This window comes from Lepidochelys kempii, chromosome 7, assembly GCF_965140265.1.
Source record: "Lepidochelys kempii isolate rLepKem1 chromosome 7, rLepKem1.hap2, whole genome shotgun sequence".
Lineage (NCBI taxonomy): Eukaryota > Metazoa > Chordata > Testudines > Cheloniidae > Lepidochelys > Lepidochelys kempii.
In genome coordinates, this window is record NC_133262.1 from 102829735 (window position 1) to 102846538 (window position 16804).

The 16804-nt window shown below is 42.3% G+C and overlaps 1 protein-coding gene across 4 annotated transcripts in view; it reads right to left on the reverse strand.

Moving 5' to 3' along the window:
* Window positions 1-16804, reverse strand: part of DOCK1 (dedicator of cytokinesis 1) — a 550235-nt gene that overhangs the window by 138161 nt on the left and 395270 nt on the right. For all 4 annotated transcript variants that reach the window (XM_073354059.1, XM_073354057.1, XM_073354058.1 and 1 more), the window contains 2 exons: window positions 14547-14625; window positions 912-1012 (listed from right to left, as the gene is read on the reverse strand). In XM_073354059.1, coding sequence (XP_073210160.1) covers window positions 912-1012; window positions 14547-14625 — 180 coding nt within the window. The remainder of the gene's footprint in view (window positions 1-911; window positions 1013-14546; window positions 14626-16804) is intronic.

A 16804-nucleotide genomic window follows, 5' to 3' on the forward strand; every position in this document is an offset into this window, starting at 1 on the left:
GAAATGCCCCATAGGTTGAGCAGCACTACACTGAGCTATGCTGCCTCTTACCATAACCCAGACATACTGCACTTTTGTACTGTCAGGCAAAACTAACAGTGATACAAAAGACTACATAAACACAGGGGTGCTGATACACACGTGGTGAGGGAACCATAATATTGAACTTCCTAGCACATGTGCCATTAATGCAGTGTTTTGGTTGGAAATGTAAATACAGATTTTTTGCACTAATTTATTAAAAATATTTCGATTTTGAAAGAGCCCACACACATTGTTTAAAACCACTACATTGATTTTTATTGTCTCTAGCTTATTTGCTCAGTGAAGAAAGGGCACACTATGCCTGAATTTAAAGAAATGAAGGCAGTAATACAGTGGGCAAATACTCTGTGTTCCCAAATCTTTGTGTCTTCTCCTTTTGACAGGTTTTATTTGCTGTGAAATTTAGAACTTAATCCAGACAGTTCAAATTCCCTGTCCAGAGGTAGGCAATGTAATCCCTTTTGACCAGGAAACCATACAAGTCTGCAGCTATGCAACAAAACATTCTTCAGGGATATCACAGTGACACTGACTGTAGTTATGAAATTTCACTGTAAAAGGCATTTAGGAATTAGGCAATAAAGAATACAAGTGAAATAAGACTAGAATAAGCACAAACCTACAGCGGCTTTAAAAAAAACCCTTACTTTTAGAATTTGTTCATACTTCTGAAAGTCTTGACTATGAACAGACTGCAGCATAGTAGGAATATATGCTATATTTGATTCATAGTTTTAAAACCAACATTTTCATTACATCATGATTACATATAAATTTGTATGAATTTATCTAAGGAACCAAAGTAAAATTATGTTAACAGTCCCTTAAATTCTTACCCATGATTTTATATTGGGAATAGGACTTACTTGTTAAGTATTTTGGCTCTTTTGGCACTTGAAAAATTCTCCAGTTGTAAAGATTCTTGTGTAAGAAAAGCAACAGCCAGGTGGAAGTAGTTGTTCCAAAGCTGAAAATCAGAGAGGACAAGAATAAATACTATTAAATCGCTGAAGTGTTCTTCTGCACACCTACAAAACATCTTAAAATACATAATTTATGCATATAAATATTAATAGAAAAAATAGACATTGTCTTCTTGAAGAGATCTTAGTCCATCTCCATGCTGTTCGTATGTTTAATGAAACACAATGGTCCATTTACACAAAATCAAAGGCACTTTGATTATTCAAACACATGAGATATGAATACGAGTGTGTATGTTTTATATATATTTTACACACCCATAATATCATGCATATATGAGACTGTGTGTGTGTGTGTGTGTGTGAGAGTGTGTGTGTGAGTGAGAGTGAGAGTGAGAGTGAGAGTGAGAGTGAGAGTGAGAGAGAGAGAGAGAGAGAGAGAGAGAGAGAGAGAGAGAGAGATTTAAGTTTACTGAATGTCTATTAAAGCCTGCTGAAGGACAGATAGGGCTGGCTACTCCTTGTGCAATTATCTTTAGAAATGCTTACAGGAACATAAGTCTGGAAGGGACCTCCTAGGTCATCAAGTCTGGTCCCCTGCTATCACAGGCAATCCCATCCTATCATCCCATTCATAAATGTATCAAACTCCATCTCAAAATTAATTAGGTTGTTTGCTCCGATCACTCCCATGGAAAGCTGTTCCAGAACCTCACTCCTCTAACGGTTAGAAAGCTTCTTCTAATTTACAGCTTAAACTTATTCATGATCAGTTTATACCCATTTGTTCTTGTGCTAAGATTTTCCTTAATTTTAAATAATTCTTTTCTCTCTCTGGGGTGCCCCCCCGCTGCCCTGACGAACTTATAAGAGCAATCATATCCCCTCTCAACCTTAATTTTGCTAGTCTAAACAAGCCAAGCTCTTTTAGCTCCTTTTAGTGATCAATGGCTCCATGTCTAGTTGGCAGCCGGTATCAAGTGGAGTGCCCCAAGGGTCGGTCCTGGGGCCGGTTTTGTTCAATATCTTCATAAATGATCTGGAGGATGGTGTGGATTGCACTCTCAGCAAATTTGCGGATGATACTAAACTGGGAGGAGTGGTAGATACGCTGGAGGGGAGGGATAGGATACAGAAGGACCGAGACAAATTGGAGGATTGGGCCAAAAGAAATCTGATGAGGTTCAATAAGGATAAGTGCAGGGTCCTGCACTTAGGACGGAAGAACCCAATGCACAGCTACAGACTAGGGACCGAATGGCTAGGCAGCAGTTCTGCGGAAAAGGACCTAGGGGTGACAGTGGACGAGAAGCTGGATATGAGTCAGCAGTGTGCCCTTGTTGCCAAGAAGGCCAATGGCATTTTGGGATGTATAAGTAGGGGCATAGCGAGCAGATCGAGGGACGTGATCGTTCCCCTCTATTTGACATTGGTGAGGCCTCATCTGGAGTACTGTGTCCGGTTTTGGGCCCCACACTACAAGAAGGATGTGGATAAACTGGAGAGAGTCCAGCGAAGGGCAAGAAAAATGATTAGGGGTCTAGAACACATGACTTATGAGGAGAGGCTGAGGGAGCTGGGATTGTTTAGCCTGCAGAAGAGAAGAATGAGGGGGGATTTGATAGCTGCTTTCAACTACCTGAAAGGGGGTTCCAAAGAGGATGGCTCTAGACTGTTCTCAATGGTAGCAGATGACAGAACGAGGAGTAATGGTCTCAAGTTGCAGTGGGGGAGGTTTAGATTGGATATTAGGAAAAACTTTTTCACTAAGAGGGTGGTGAAACACTGGAATGCGTTACCTAGGGAGGTGGTAGAATCTCCTTCCTTAGAGGTTTTTAAGGTCAGGCTTGACAAAGCCCTGGCTGGGATGATTTAACTGGGAATTGGTCCTGCTTTGAGCAGGGGGTTGGACTAGATGACCTTCTGGGGTCCCTTCCAACCCTGATATTCTATGATTCTATGATCTATGCCTATCCTCCACTAGCACAGGACCCATTAAAAACCCTATGCCAGTGGCATTAGAGCACCTTGGGAGCTGCTGAATGTCGTGTTGAATCTGGGGCTAGCCCAGAGAACTGGTGAGCCATAACCAGACTCCTTCCCTCCTCTCCCTTGCTCTGAATGTTGCTCTGGTTTAGGAGGATAGTATAAGAGATACCAGACTAAACTAATTCATTTTGTTTGTGTCACCCAGAGATTTCTTTATCGTAGTAGACTTTTAAAAATCGATTAAATATTTTAATAGAGTATTGAAAAAATTATATTTCCAATAAGTAAACTGTACATTATGTCTGCCACTGCAAAAATAAATACATTGATCTTGCACAACCTTTACAGCACTGGGAGACCTGTTGGCAACTTCTCGAGAGCTTGAGGGCCGTACCTAATTTGCATATAAATGTAGTTTTTAATCAGATAAATGGACACACTTTTTTTCTTTATTTATAGAGCCCTGTAAGTATGCAGAGTGCTTCAGAAAATACATAGGAAAATGCTTTGAGGTCTGAGTGGATAGTGTGTCAATAGGAGCGAACACTGGCAATGGTTCTCTGAAACCAAATTCTGAGGTAGCCGCGCACAGTGGAATGCGGGCTGGAGACTGTTAACAAATCACAGTACTGTAATAATGTTGAGATTTATTATAGGAAACTTCCTTTGATAGTTACTAGTGGAGTTCCTCAAGGATCGGTCTTGGGACTGATTTTATTTCATACTTTCATTAATGACCTTGGCACAAAAAGGAGGAGTGTACTAATGAAACTTACTGATGACATGAAGTGGGGAGGCATAATCAATAGAGGGAAGGATTGGAATATTACACAGGAAGAACTGCCTGACTTAGAGGATTGGAGTAATAGAAATGGGATGAAATTTAATAGTACAAAATGCAAGTTTGTGCATTTAGGGACTGATAACAAGAAATTCTACTATAAGCTGGAGGCTCATCAGTTAGAAACAACAGAGGAGGAGAAGAACCTGGGTGTATTAGTCGATCATCAGATAACTACGAGCCACCAATGTGATGTAGCCATGGAAAAGGCAAATGTGATCATAGGATGTATGAGGTAGGGTTTTTCCAGTAGAGATAGGGGAGTGTTAATGCCATTATACAAGGTATTGATAAGATCTCATTTGGAATACTGTGTACTGTTCTGGTCACCCAAGTTCAAGAAAGGTGACTTCAAAGTGGAACAGTGGCATAGAAGGATGAACTATAAGGGCTATTAGGTTCTCCATTCATCTGTTCATCCTATCTTAGGACAGGAATCATAGAATATCAGGGTTGGAAGGGACCCCAGAAGGTCATCTAGTCCAACCCCCTGCTCGAAGCAGGACCAATTCCCAGTTAAATCATCCCAGCCAGGGCTTTGTCAAGCCTGACCTTAAAAACCTCTAAGGAAGGAGATTCTACCACCTCCCTAGGTAACGCATTCCAGTGTTTCACCACCCTCTTAGTGAAAAAGTTTTTCCTAATATCCAATCTAAACCTCCCCCACTGCAACTTGAGACCATTACTCCTCGTTCTGTCATCTGCTACCATTGTGAACAGTCTAGAGCCATCCTCTTTGGAACCCCCTTTCAGGTAGTTGAAAGCAGCTATCAAATCCCCCCTCATTCTTCTCTTCTGCAGGCTAAACAATCCCAGCTCCCTCAGCCTCTCCTCATAAGTCATGTGTTCTAGACCCCTAATCATTTTTCTTGCCCTTCGCTGGACTCTCTCCAGTTTATCCACATCCTTCTTGTAGTGTGGGGCCCAAAACCGGACACAGTACTCCAGATGAGGCCTCACCAATGTCAAATAGAGGGGAACGATCACGTCCCTCGATCTGCTCGCTATGCCCCTACTTATACATCCCAAAATGCCATTGGCCTTCTTGGCAACAAGGGCACACTGCTGACTCATATCCAGCTTCTCGTCCACTGTCACCCCAGGTCCTTTTCCGCAGAACTGCTGCCTAGCCATTCGGTCCCTAGTCTGTAGCTGTGCATTGGGTTCTTCCGTCCTAAGTGCAGGACCCTGCACTTATCCTTATTGAACCTCATCAGATTTCTTTTGGCCCAATCCTCCAATTTGTCTCGGTCCTTCTGTATCCTATCCCTCCCCTCCAGCGTATCTACCACTCCTCCCAGTTTAGTATCATCCGCAAATTTGCTGAGAGTGCAATCCACACCATCCTCCAGATCATTTATGAAGATATTGAACAAAACCGGCCCCAGGACCGACCCTTGGGGCACTCCACTTGATACCGGCTGCCAACTAGACATGATCACTACCCGTTGAGCCCGACAATCTAGCCAGCTTTCTACCCACCTTATAGTGCATTCATCCAGCCCATACTTCCTTAACTTGCTGACAAGAATACTGTGGGAGACCGTGTCAAAAGCTTTGCTAAAGTCAAGAAACAATACATCCACTGCTTTCCCTTCATCCACAGAACCAGTAATCTCATCATAAAAGGCGATCAGATTAGTCAGGCATGACCTTCCCTTGGTGAATCCATGCTGGCTGTTCCTGATTACTTTCCTCTCATGCAAGTGCTTCAGGATTGATTCTTTGAGGACCTGCTCCATGATTTTTCCAGGGACTGAGGTGAGGCTGACTGGCCTATAGTTCCCAGGATCCTCCTTCTTCCCTTTTTTAAAGATTGGCACTACATTAGCCTTTTTCCAGTCATCCGGGACTTCCCCGGTTCGCCATGAGTTTTCAAAGATAATGGCCAATGGCTCTGCAATCACAGCTGCCAATTCCTTCAGCACTCTCGGATGCAACTCGTCCGACCCCATGGACTTGTGCACGTCCAGCTTTTCTAAATAGTCCCTAACCACCTCTATCTCCACAGAGGGCTGGCCATCTCTTCCCCATTTTGTGATGCCCAGCGCAGCAGTCTGGGAGCTGACCTTGTTAGTGAAAACAGAGGCAAAAAAAGCATTGAGTACATTAGCTTTTTCCACATCCTCTGTCACTAGATTGCCTCCCTCATTCAGTAAGGGGCCCACACTTTCCTTGGCTTTCTTCTTGTTGCCAACATACCTGAAGAAACCCTTCTTGTTACTCTTGACATCTCTGGCTAGCTGCAGCTCCAGGTGCGATTTGGCCCTCCTGATATCATTCCTACATGCCCGAGCAATATTTTTATACTCTTCCCTGGTCATATGTCCAACCTTCAGTTCTTGTAAGCTTCTTTTTTATGTTTAAGATCCGCTAGGATTTCACCATTAATCCAAGCTGGTCGCATGCCATATTTACTATTCTTTCGACTCATCGGGATGGTTTGTCCCTGTAACCTCAACAGGGATTCCTTGAAATACAGCCAGCTCTCCTGGACTCCTTTCCCCTTCAAGTTAGTCCCCCAGGGGATCCTGGCCATCCGTTCCCTGAGGGAGTCGAAGTCTGCTTTCCTGAAGTCCAGGGTCCGTATCCTGCTGTTTACCTTTCTTCCCTGCGTCAGGATCCTGAACTCAACCAACTCATGGTCACTGCCTCCCAGATTCCCATCCACTTTTGCTTCCCCCACTAATTCTACCCGGTTTGTGAGCAGCAGGTCAAGAAAAGCGCTCCCCCTAGTTGGCTCCTCTAGCACTTGCGCCAGGAAATTGTCCCCTATGCTTTCCAAAAACTTCCTGGATTGTCTATGCACCGCTGTATTGCTCTCCCAGCAGATATCAGGAAAATTAAAGTCACCCATGAGAATCAGGGCATGCGATCTAGTAGCTTCCGTGAGCTGCCGGAAGAAAGCCTCATCTACCTCATCCCCCTGGTCCGGTGGTCTATAGCAGACTCCCACCACAACATCACTCTTGTTGCACACACTTCTAAACTTAATCCAGAGACACTCAGTTTTTCTGCAGTTTCGTACCGGAGCTCTGAGCAGTCATACTGCTCCCTTGCATACAGTGCTACTGCCCCACCTTTTCTGCCCTGCCTGTCCTTCCTGAACAGTTTATAACCATCCATGACAGTACTCCAGTCATGTGAGTTATCCCATCCAATTTGCAAATGAATTCCAATTCAGCAGTCTCTCGCTGGGAGTCTGTTATTGAAGTTTTTCTGTTGTAATATCGCAACTTTCATGTCTGTAATCGCGTGACCAGAGAGATTGAAGTGTTCTCCGACTGGTTTATGAATGTTATATTTCTTGACATCTGATTTGTGTCCATTTATTCGTTTACGTAGAGACTGTCCAGTTTGACCAATGTACATGGCAGAGGGGCATTGCTGGCACATGATGGCATATATCACATTGGTAGATGTGCAGGTGAACGAGCCTCTGATAGTGTGGCTGATGTTATTAGGCCCTGTGATGGTGTCTCCTGAATAGATATGTGGGCACAGTTGGCAACGGGCTTTGTTGCAAGGATAGGTTCCTGGGTTAGTGGTTCTGTTGTGTGGTATGTGGTTGCTGGTGAGTATTTGCTTCAGGTTGGGGGGCTGTCTGTAGGCAAGGACTGGCCTGTCTCCCAAGATTTGTGAGAGTGTTGGGTCATCCTTCAGGATAGGTTGTAGATCCTTGATAATGCATTGGATGGGTTTTAGTTGGGGACTGAAGGTGATGGCTAGTGGCGTTCTGTTATTTTCTTAGTTAGGCCTGTCCTGTAGTAGGTGACTTCTGGGGAACTCTTCTGGCTCTATCAATCTGTTTCTTCACTTCTGCAGGTGGGTATTGTAGTTGTAAGAATGCTTGATAGAGATCTTCTAGGTGTTTGTCTCTGTATGAGGGGTTGGAGCAAATGCGGTTGTATCACAGAGCTTGGCTGTAGACAATGGATCTTGTGGTGTGGTCAGGGTGAAAGCTGGAGGCATATAAGTAGGAATAGTGGTCAGTAGGTTTCCGGTATAGGGTGGTGTCTATGTGACCATCGTTAATTAGCACTGTGGTGTCCAGGAAGTGGATCTCATGTGTGGACTGGACCAGGCTGAGGTTGATGGTGGGATGGAAATTGTCAAAATCATGGTGGAATTCCTCAAGGGCTTCTTTTCCCTGGGTCCAGATGATGAAGATGTCATCAATATAATGCAAGCAGAATAGGGGCGTTAGGGGACGAGAGCTGAGGAAGCGTTGTTCTAAGTCAGCCATAAAAATGTGGGGCCATGCGGGTACCCATAGCAGTGCCGCTGATTTGAAGGTCTACATTGTCCCAAAATGTAAAATAGTTATGGGTAAGGACAAAGTCGCAAAGTTCAGCCACCAGGTTAGCCGTGACATTATTGGGGATAGTGTTGTTGACAGCTTGTAGTCCATCTTTGAGTGGAATGTTGGTGTAGAGGGCTTCTACACCATGGTGGCCAGGATGGTGTTATCAGGAAGATCACCGATGGATTGTAGTTTCCTCAGGAAGTCAGTGGTGTCTCGAAGGTAGCTGGGAGTGCTGGTAGCCTACATAGCCAGACAATCCCGCTGTCAGGGTGCCAATGCCTGAGGTGATGGGGCGCCCAGGATTTCCAGGTTTATGCATCTTGGGTAGTAGATAGAATATCCCAGGTCGAGGTCCAGGGGTGTGTCTGTGCAGATTTGATCTTGTGCTTTTTCAGGGAGTTTCTTGAGCAAATGCTGTAGTTTCTTTTGGTAACTCTCAGTGGGATCAGAGGGTAATGGCTTGTAGAAAGTCGTGTTGGAGAGCTGCCGAGAAGCCTCTTGTTCATATTCCGACCTATTCATGATGACAACAGCACCTCCTTTGTCAGCCTTTTTGATTATGATGTCAGAGTTGTTTCTGAGGCTGTGGATGGCATTGTGTTCTGCACGGCTGAGGTTGTGGGGCAAGTGATGCTGCTTTTCCACAATTTTAGCCCATGCACATCGGCGGAAGCACTCTATGTAGAAGTCCAGTCTGCTGTCTTGACCTTCAGGAGGAGTCCACCTAGAATCCTTCTTTTTGTAGTGTTGGTAGGGAGGTCTCTGTGGATTAGTATGTTGTTCAGAGGTGTGTTGGAAATATTCCTTGAGTCGGAGACGTCGAAAATAGGATTCTAGGTCACCACAGAACTGTACCATGTTCGTGGGGGTGGAGGGGCAGAAGGAGAGGACAGCTGCTTCTGCTGGGCTAAGAGTATAGTTGGATAGGTTAACAATATTGCTGGGTGGGTTGAGGGAACCATTGCTGTGGCCCCTTGTGGCATGTAGTAGTTTAGCTATTACCAACAGGAGAGTGGGTTTGTGCTGGGGGGGGGGGGAAGAGAGAAAACCTGGATATGTGCTGGAAATGGCCCACCTTGATCATCATACACACTGTAAGGAGAGTGATCACTTTACATAAGCTATTACCAACAGGAGAGTGGGGTGTGGGGAGAGAAAACCTTTTGTAGTGATAATCACCCATTTTTTCATGGTTTGTGTGTATAAAAACATCATCTGTATTTTCCACAGTATGCATCCGATGAAGTGAGCTGTAGCTCACAAAAGCTTATGCTCAAATAAATTGGTTAGTCTCTAAGGTGCAACAGGTACTCCTTTTCCTTTTAGTAAAATTGAGAGACTGCACTGCCCGAGTCTGATGAAAAGGTAACTTAGAGTTGAGTATCTTCAGCATATTGATGGAAGAGCAAACCAAACCACCTCACCATCTCTCTTAGTAACTTCACAGTAGCAGGAGGGATGAATGAACAGAATCCTGCAGTATTCCTCAGAGGAGAATTCTTGGAGAAGAGTTGGATCCCCTCAGAGAAACTAACAGACACCCCCAATGTGCCACTCCCATCTATACCTACACGGGCTCACAACTAAAACAATTCCTTGTGGAGAACAGTCATAGGCAGATGAGAGATTTAAAATAATCAGCAAGGACATTTTTCTATTGTTCTTTACCCAGAGATCATTTACCAACCAGACCAGAACTGTCTAGGCGTTACAGTCATGTCATACATCAAATTGAAATACGTCCAGGAAATCTGAGATCACCAGATAATACCAGAGCTACTGCACCACAACATTCTGAACAACAGTTTGTTTACATGAGAAAGTTGCACTGATTTAACCTCGTTTGATTTTACACTAATCTAATTAAACTGGGACAAAACAGTGCGTGGACACATTGATTGTATTCTGAATGGTTTATCTTAAACAGATTCCTATAAAATTTTAAATTAACTGAAATAAGGTTGATTTAAACCAAAATAGGGGCATTCACACAGCCCTTTACACCAGTTTAACTAAATTGGTTTAAATTATACTTTAAGTTAAATAGGCGCAACTTTCTCATCTAGGCAAGGCCTAACTTTCCATCAAAAAGGAACGTGAGAGCAGGGCTGTAATGAGGATGATTATCAGTATCAAGACATGGCTTGATGACCCCAATAATCACTTCTTTGAGATATACTGGAATCTTGCCCTCAGAATTTGTTGACCTCCTTTCTCTAATAACAGATCCACTGTTTTTAATACCTGAAAGGTGCATGGCTCCAATGAGTAGATTTCACTTGAAGTTCTTTAAATAGCTCTGGAAATTCAGTAGGTCAGGTTGACTGAAACTCTATGTTGCAGTTGTGCATTCTCTCACACCTCACATATGTTGAACTGCCAACTGCAGAAGCAGCAAATTTGGCCCATATATGAGCATTAGCCACAAATTAGGTAGAAAACTGCTCAGAGCAAGAAACACTTAACTCTGAATTCTAGTGCAGACAACCTAGTTTTACCTTGCTGTTTACCACCCAGAACTGTTCCACTGACTGAGACTTCGTAGACGCTAGGGTGGAGAAGAGGGAATTTTTCTTTGCATACATTATGACAATGGCCTAAGAATATAATGTGATAAATCAGAATAAAAGTATGATTTCCACTACGGACATGTTAGTCTCCTCCTTTCACCTTTCATCTGCTGAAATGCCATTTGTGACTTAGCTCCTTGCAACTAAACCTACCAAAATTAACTAAATGAAAATTAGTGTCCAAAATGGCAGGCCATGACATTTCCAACACTGAACAGGATTTTTCCTGTTACTGGAAACAAGAAGCAGTCTGTCAGTTGCACTGCTTCATGTGCTCACACAGCAGTTTTCCAGGGAAGGAGAAAGGCAGCAGAGTGAAACTGACTAGGACCACCTGGAAGTACTGACACAAAAGAGTTCAATACAACTAGTGCTAATAAGAAAGGGAGTGGGAAATACTCAGGCCTTTAAGGCTTTGTGATGATTTTGAGGAATAAGATATGGGGAAGTGATCTGGGGCCCTTCACTTTGAGAAGAAAAAAGACAATTTCAGCATTTGAGCCATTCTTGTTGTGGGGAAGAGTAGACCACTGAGAAGGGATTTGGCAGAACAGAGTTAACAAGACAAGAAAAGAATTTACAATTCAAAAATAGAAGAAAACTAATGAATTAATAAAAAGGATTATAAAGAAATATCAAAGGTGAGCATGTGTGTTTGTGTGCGTGTATGTATTGTATGTATATGAGAAAGAGATACTCAGACAACCTTAGGGAAGAACAAGATAGACTGAAGAGGAGGAAATAAGCTGGGGGCAAAACAGAAAGAATCAGAAAGAATTAAACATCTTGGAAAAGAAAAGATGAAAGAAATACAGAAACTGAACAGAACTACATGACTTCTTGATTAATAAACTACATGATACAAAATCAATGCAGCACATATTACATGGATTCAAAACTGGTTAAATTATATGTCTCAAAATGTAATTATAAATGGAGAATCATCCTCAAGTGGCTATATTTCTAGTGAGGTCCAACAGGGATCAGTCCTTCACCCTATGCTATTTCACATTTTTATCAATGGCCTGAAAGAAAACACATAATCATCACTGACAAAGTCTGCAGATGACACAAATATCGGGGGGAGGGAGATACTAAACAATGAAGAGGACATGTCACTGACAAAGAATGATCTGGATCACTGAGTAAGCTAGGCTCAAGCAAACAAAGTATGTTTTAACATGGTGAAATGTAAAGTCATAATCTAGGATCAAGAAGGCAGGCCACCCTTGCAGTTTGGGGGACTCAATCCTGGGAAGCAGTGACTCAAACAGATTTGGGGGTCATGGTACATAATCAGTTGAACATGAGCTCACAGTGCAACACGATGGCCAAAAAGGGCTAATGCAATCCTTGGATTATATGAATAGGTAATATAAATTAGGAGTTGAAAGGATATATATTACCTATCGTATTTGGCACTGGGGCAACCACTAATGGAATACTGTGTCCCGTTCTGGTGTCCACAATTCAAGAAGGATGTTGATAAATTGGAAATGGTTCAAAGAAGAACCATGAGAACAATTAAAGGATTGGAAATCATGTATTTTAATGATTGAGGTCTTTTGAGTCTGTTTATTTTAACAAAGAGAAGGTTAAGTTGTGACAGACACAGCTTATAAGTACTGTACCTTCATGGGAAACAATAATTTGATAATGGACTCTTCAGTCTAGCCGACAAAAGTACAAGATCTACTTGCAGGAAGTTGAAGCTAGACAAATCCAGATTGGAAATAAAGAGCAATTTTTTAAGTGAGGGTAATTAACCATTGGAACGACTTACCAAGAACTGTGGTGGATTTTCCATCACTTGCAATTTTTAAATCACGATGAGATGTTTTTCTAAACACATATGTTCCAGTTCAAACACAAAGTAATTCAATTAAGTCATATGGCCTGTGTTGTACAGGAGGTCGGACTTGATCGGGGTGGGCAAACTTTTTGGCCCGAGGGCCACATCTGGGTGGGGAAATTGCATGCAGGGCCATGAATGTAGTAGTAGTACACTACTGGGGTAGTGGGTTGGGGTGCAGGAGGGAGTGTGGTGTGCAGGAAGGGGCTCAGGGCAAGGGGTTGGAACAGAGAAAGGGTGCGGGTACATGAGGGGGCTCAGGGAAGGGGGTTGGGGTGCAGGAGGGGTGCTGGGTACGGCAGGGGGCTCAGGGCAGGGAGTTGGGGTGCAGGAGGGGTTTGTGGTGCGGGCTCTGGCCTGGTGCCGCGTACTTGGAGTGACTCCAGGGCGGCAGCGGTGCACACTGGGGCCAGGGCAGGCTCCCTGCCTGCCTGCCCTGGCCCTGTGCTGCTCCGGGAAGCGTCCGGCACCACGTCCCTGCAGCCCCGGGGGGAGGGGGAGCAGAGAGCTCTGCGGGCTGCTGTCGCCTGTGGGTACCTCCCCTAAAGCTCCCATTGGCCAAGGTTCCATGTTCCCGGCCAATGTGTGCTTCGGGGGAGGTACCCAGAGGCAAGAGCAGCGCGCTCAGCCCTCTGCCCACCCTCCCCCAGAGGCTGCAGGGATGTGGTGCCGGCTGCTTCCCCGAGTGGAGTGGGGCCCGCGGAGCCACAGGGGTGGCAATTCCACAGGCCAGATTTGGCCTACGGGCCATAGTTTGCCCACCCCTGGACTAGATGATCACAATGATCCCTTCTGGCCTTCATAGTCAATGAATCTATGAATGATGTATGATCCCATTTCTAAATCAGTCATTGTTTCCACAAATACACATCTAAATGGAAAGGAAGATGCAGCCTAGTGCCGAAGTCAGAAAGCCACCTAAATCTGAAAGTTTGCAGCCCTCAGATGACATTTTGGAGACCCAACAGGACACCTCTAAATGAGAATATAGCCTACAATGCTTCCATCCTTAATTAAGGAATGAAACTACATCCCCAGTTTTTGTGCCCCTGTCCCGTGCTTCTCACACTCACCTGACAGTTTGACTCATTAAAATTTTGTATAATCATTTCAAAAACTGAATTATTTTTAAATTTAATGGGATCCTGTTGTAGTTTAGATTTCAGATGGGCCTGACTTGCATCTGGATGTTTAAACATTCTCAAACAGGACCGGTGGTTATGGTATAGGCGTTATAGGTTTGTGCCTAATTCCCCAACTCCTGAAATCATGTGATTAGATCAAAATCACATCTTTTATTTTTGCAAGTAAGTTTGTTGTCCTCATGATTGGGAAGAAAAGCTTGACATTTGTGTGACTAGTGCAGATATGTCTATCTGAGTCTGCAGACAGCCTGAAACAGTGGCTCTAAAACAGGGACCCACTCCATGCACTTTAATGGAGTGTTAACTCCAAGACCGACTGTTCTGGGGTACCCCACCAACACAACACAAGCAGAGAATGCTGTACATGGCAGGAGGAAAGGGAGTGCTATGGCTTGGCCCAGCTGCCCAAGCAGATACACCTCAGCTGCTGGGGTAAGTAGCAAGAAGCCCTCTGTGCTGCCACCCCTCCTTCTCCGGGGGTGAGAGGAATCTGCTGCCACCCTTGCTTCTTCTAAGGGGAGAGGGAACCTACCTCCCTTGTTCCCCCTCTTAGAGCCCTGGAATGCCTTAATCTGGCTCTTAATCTCAAAAATCATTGCTATTCAAATCCAGGTTTTTGGTTCAACTTGGCTCCTGAGAGAGGGGGGACAGGCCATGACATTTGGATCTGGATGCCAGTTTCCTCAAAGTACAGAGGTGTTTGGGTTATATGTTTAGTTTAGCATGTCACAGAACACATTGTATAAATTCAGCATTCTCACTCCAAGGAAGAGATGCATAACAACAAATAAATATATCAAAACTATTGGTTTGTACCTGAAATTTATTAAAACATTAACATTAGTACCAAATATACTGTTTATATCTTCTCTTACCTGTAACTCAAAGTTGGCTTGGTCAAGAAATTTTTTGTTTAGCATATCTGCATACTGATTAATTGCTCGCAGGAAGACTCTGAAAGATCAAGAGAAAATTACATAATTACACACTTATACTTTGGCACCTTTGTAAGTTTGGCATCGCAATTAGATACAAATCTGAGACTATCTGGAAAGTGAAAGCTGTAGGGGTTATTTGAAAAGCAGTGTGATCTCACTACTGTTAAGCATACAGAATTATATGCAGATGTTCTCAAAATTAATCATGTAAATTAGCAGATGCAGAATAAAAGAAACAGAAGCAATGTTTTGGATAAAATCACTTCTCTCTAAAATACCACAAGATAATCAAGTGAACATTAAAAATTCATTTCATTAACAAAAAGTGCAAATTAATTACTTTATAAAGTCCCAGTGTCTTAATGTTATATATTTAGCATTAAACTGTATCTTAACTATTAGTTCAGGCAAGACACATTTTTGAACTAATTATCAACCATTCACCATCTTACTTTTGGTCCAGTGGCCCAAAGTACGCATGTGGTGCCTGAGAAAAATGTTTTGAAGTTTTCTAGTCCAATGCTCTGCTTTAAAATGATAAATTAGGACCTGTAGCAGTTTACTACTTTTCTAAACAAGAAACTTCTCAAATAGTATTAGGTGTTGTTTTGAGAAGCTTTAAAAATAAGAAGTGTTTAATGAGGATAAGGAGGTCTCTACTTGGTGTCATGGTGTCAAAGAATAACACATATTATTCTTTAGCCTCCTGGTTTCTACTTTTGAGACAACCATTATATTCCAGCTGTAAATTGCTTAATAGATGCTATTAGACTGTCAAGCTAAACCCTGGGTAAAGGAACATGTCCTTTGAGCAGACTGTAGATACTGTAGATTTAATTATTTTTCAAGGCATGTGCAATAATAAAGACCAGTCACAATGCCTTTTTCTAATGGCCTCTCTCTTTTTGCACAATAGCAATCTGTAAAGGAGAATCCACATTACGATACAGATAATAAACTTATTTACTTTTGCTATATTTCAACAGCAAGCAACAGAAAATTTAAGAAACTAAAGTTAGGGACACATGATGTATTGGCAGCTGGAAATCTCCTTCACAGGAATTAAGAGTCTTATCCACATTTGAACTAAATGAAAGACCTCCTGTCTTTGCCACATCTCTCTCACAATCAAGTGAAACAATCCCCTATTTGCACGTACACAGCAAGATAGGAAAGGAGTTTCTATATATAGACTACCTGCTTGCATTTACTTAATTTCTTAAGACATTCTGATACCATTGTGATGAGCATGGTACAAATACCTATACCTGATAGACAGACCAGATACCTACCGTAACACTGTCACTTAGAAATTAAAGAAAATGTATGACGGTGCATGGGAGGGAATCTTATTATGGAGTCAATTATGCCTAAAAACTAGAGTGATATTTCATTTCCCTAATAATCTTTAATAGTAGAATAAAGTACAAAATTACTTTAATGTTATTTTTCTTTGGTCTTACACTAAACTCTTCTTCTCCCCTTTTTATATGTACACATTTTTCAGTACGACCCTAGCACTTCTCAAAAACCACACAAATATATGTATGTGCATCCCTTCCACGTACATATGCACTGGAGGGTTTGCACAAACACGTATGTTTGCATTAGCTATGTTTGTCAGCATATACATTTTGGGATCAATTTATTTAATGGATTTTACAAGTGGGATGAATTTAGTATACACTGAAAAGAAAACCAGAGACACATAATATATATTTAGATCTTACAGTGATTCAATTACTCTGCTTTGATATATGCAAAGACTGATTACCTTTCCAAATAATTGAATTATGTTGCCTCAAGATATTGCCATAATAGATTCAATGTGATCCATCTAATTAAGCTTTGGAAGAATTTCAGGATTTTACAGACAAATATTTTCTTAAAAATTTAAGGTTCATATTTTACTCTATGCTGATTCTAATACATAACAATAATGAACAAATTGACTATTGAAAAGCAACCAGTTTTATATATATATATATAATATATATATATACACACATACACACTTGACTGTACATAAACTTTAAATTAGAAAGTTGTGCATTTTGTATTATTGTTTGTGTATTGGAGCTGAAAGGATAACAAATATTGTCTATAAAATATATATTTATGAGTAAACTACCAAATGAATTAGGTGATGAGAAAGATCAAGTCCCTGATCCTACAAGTTACAATGTGCAAATGAA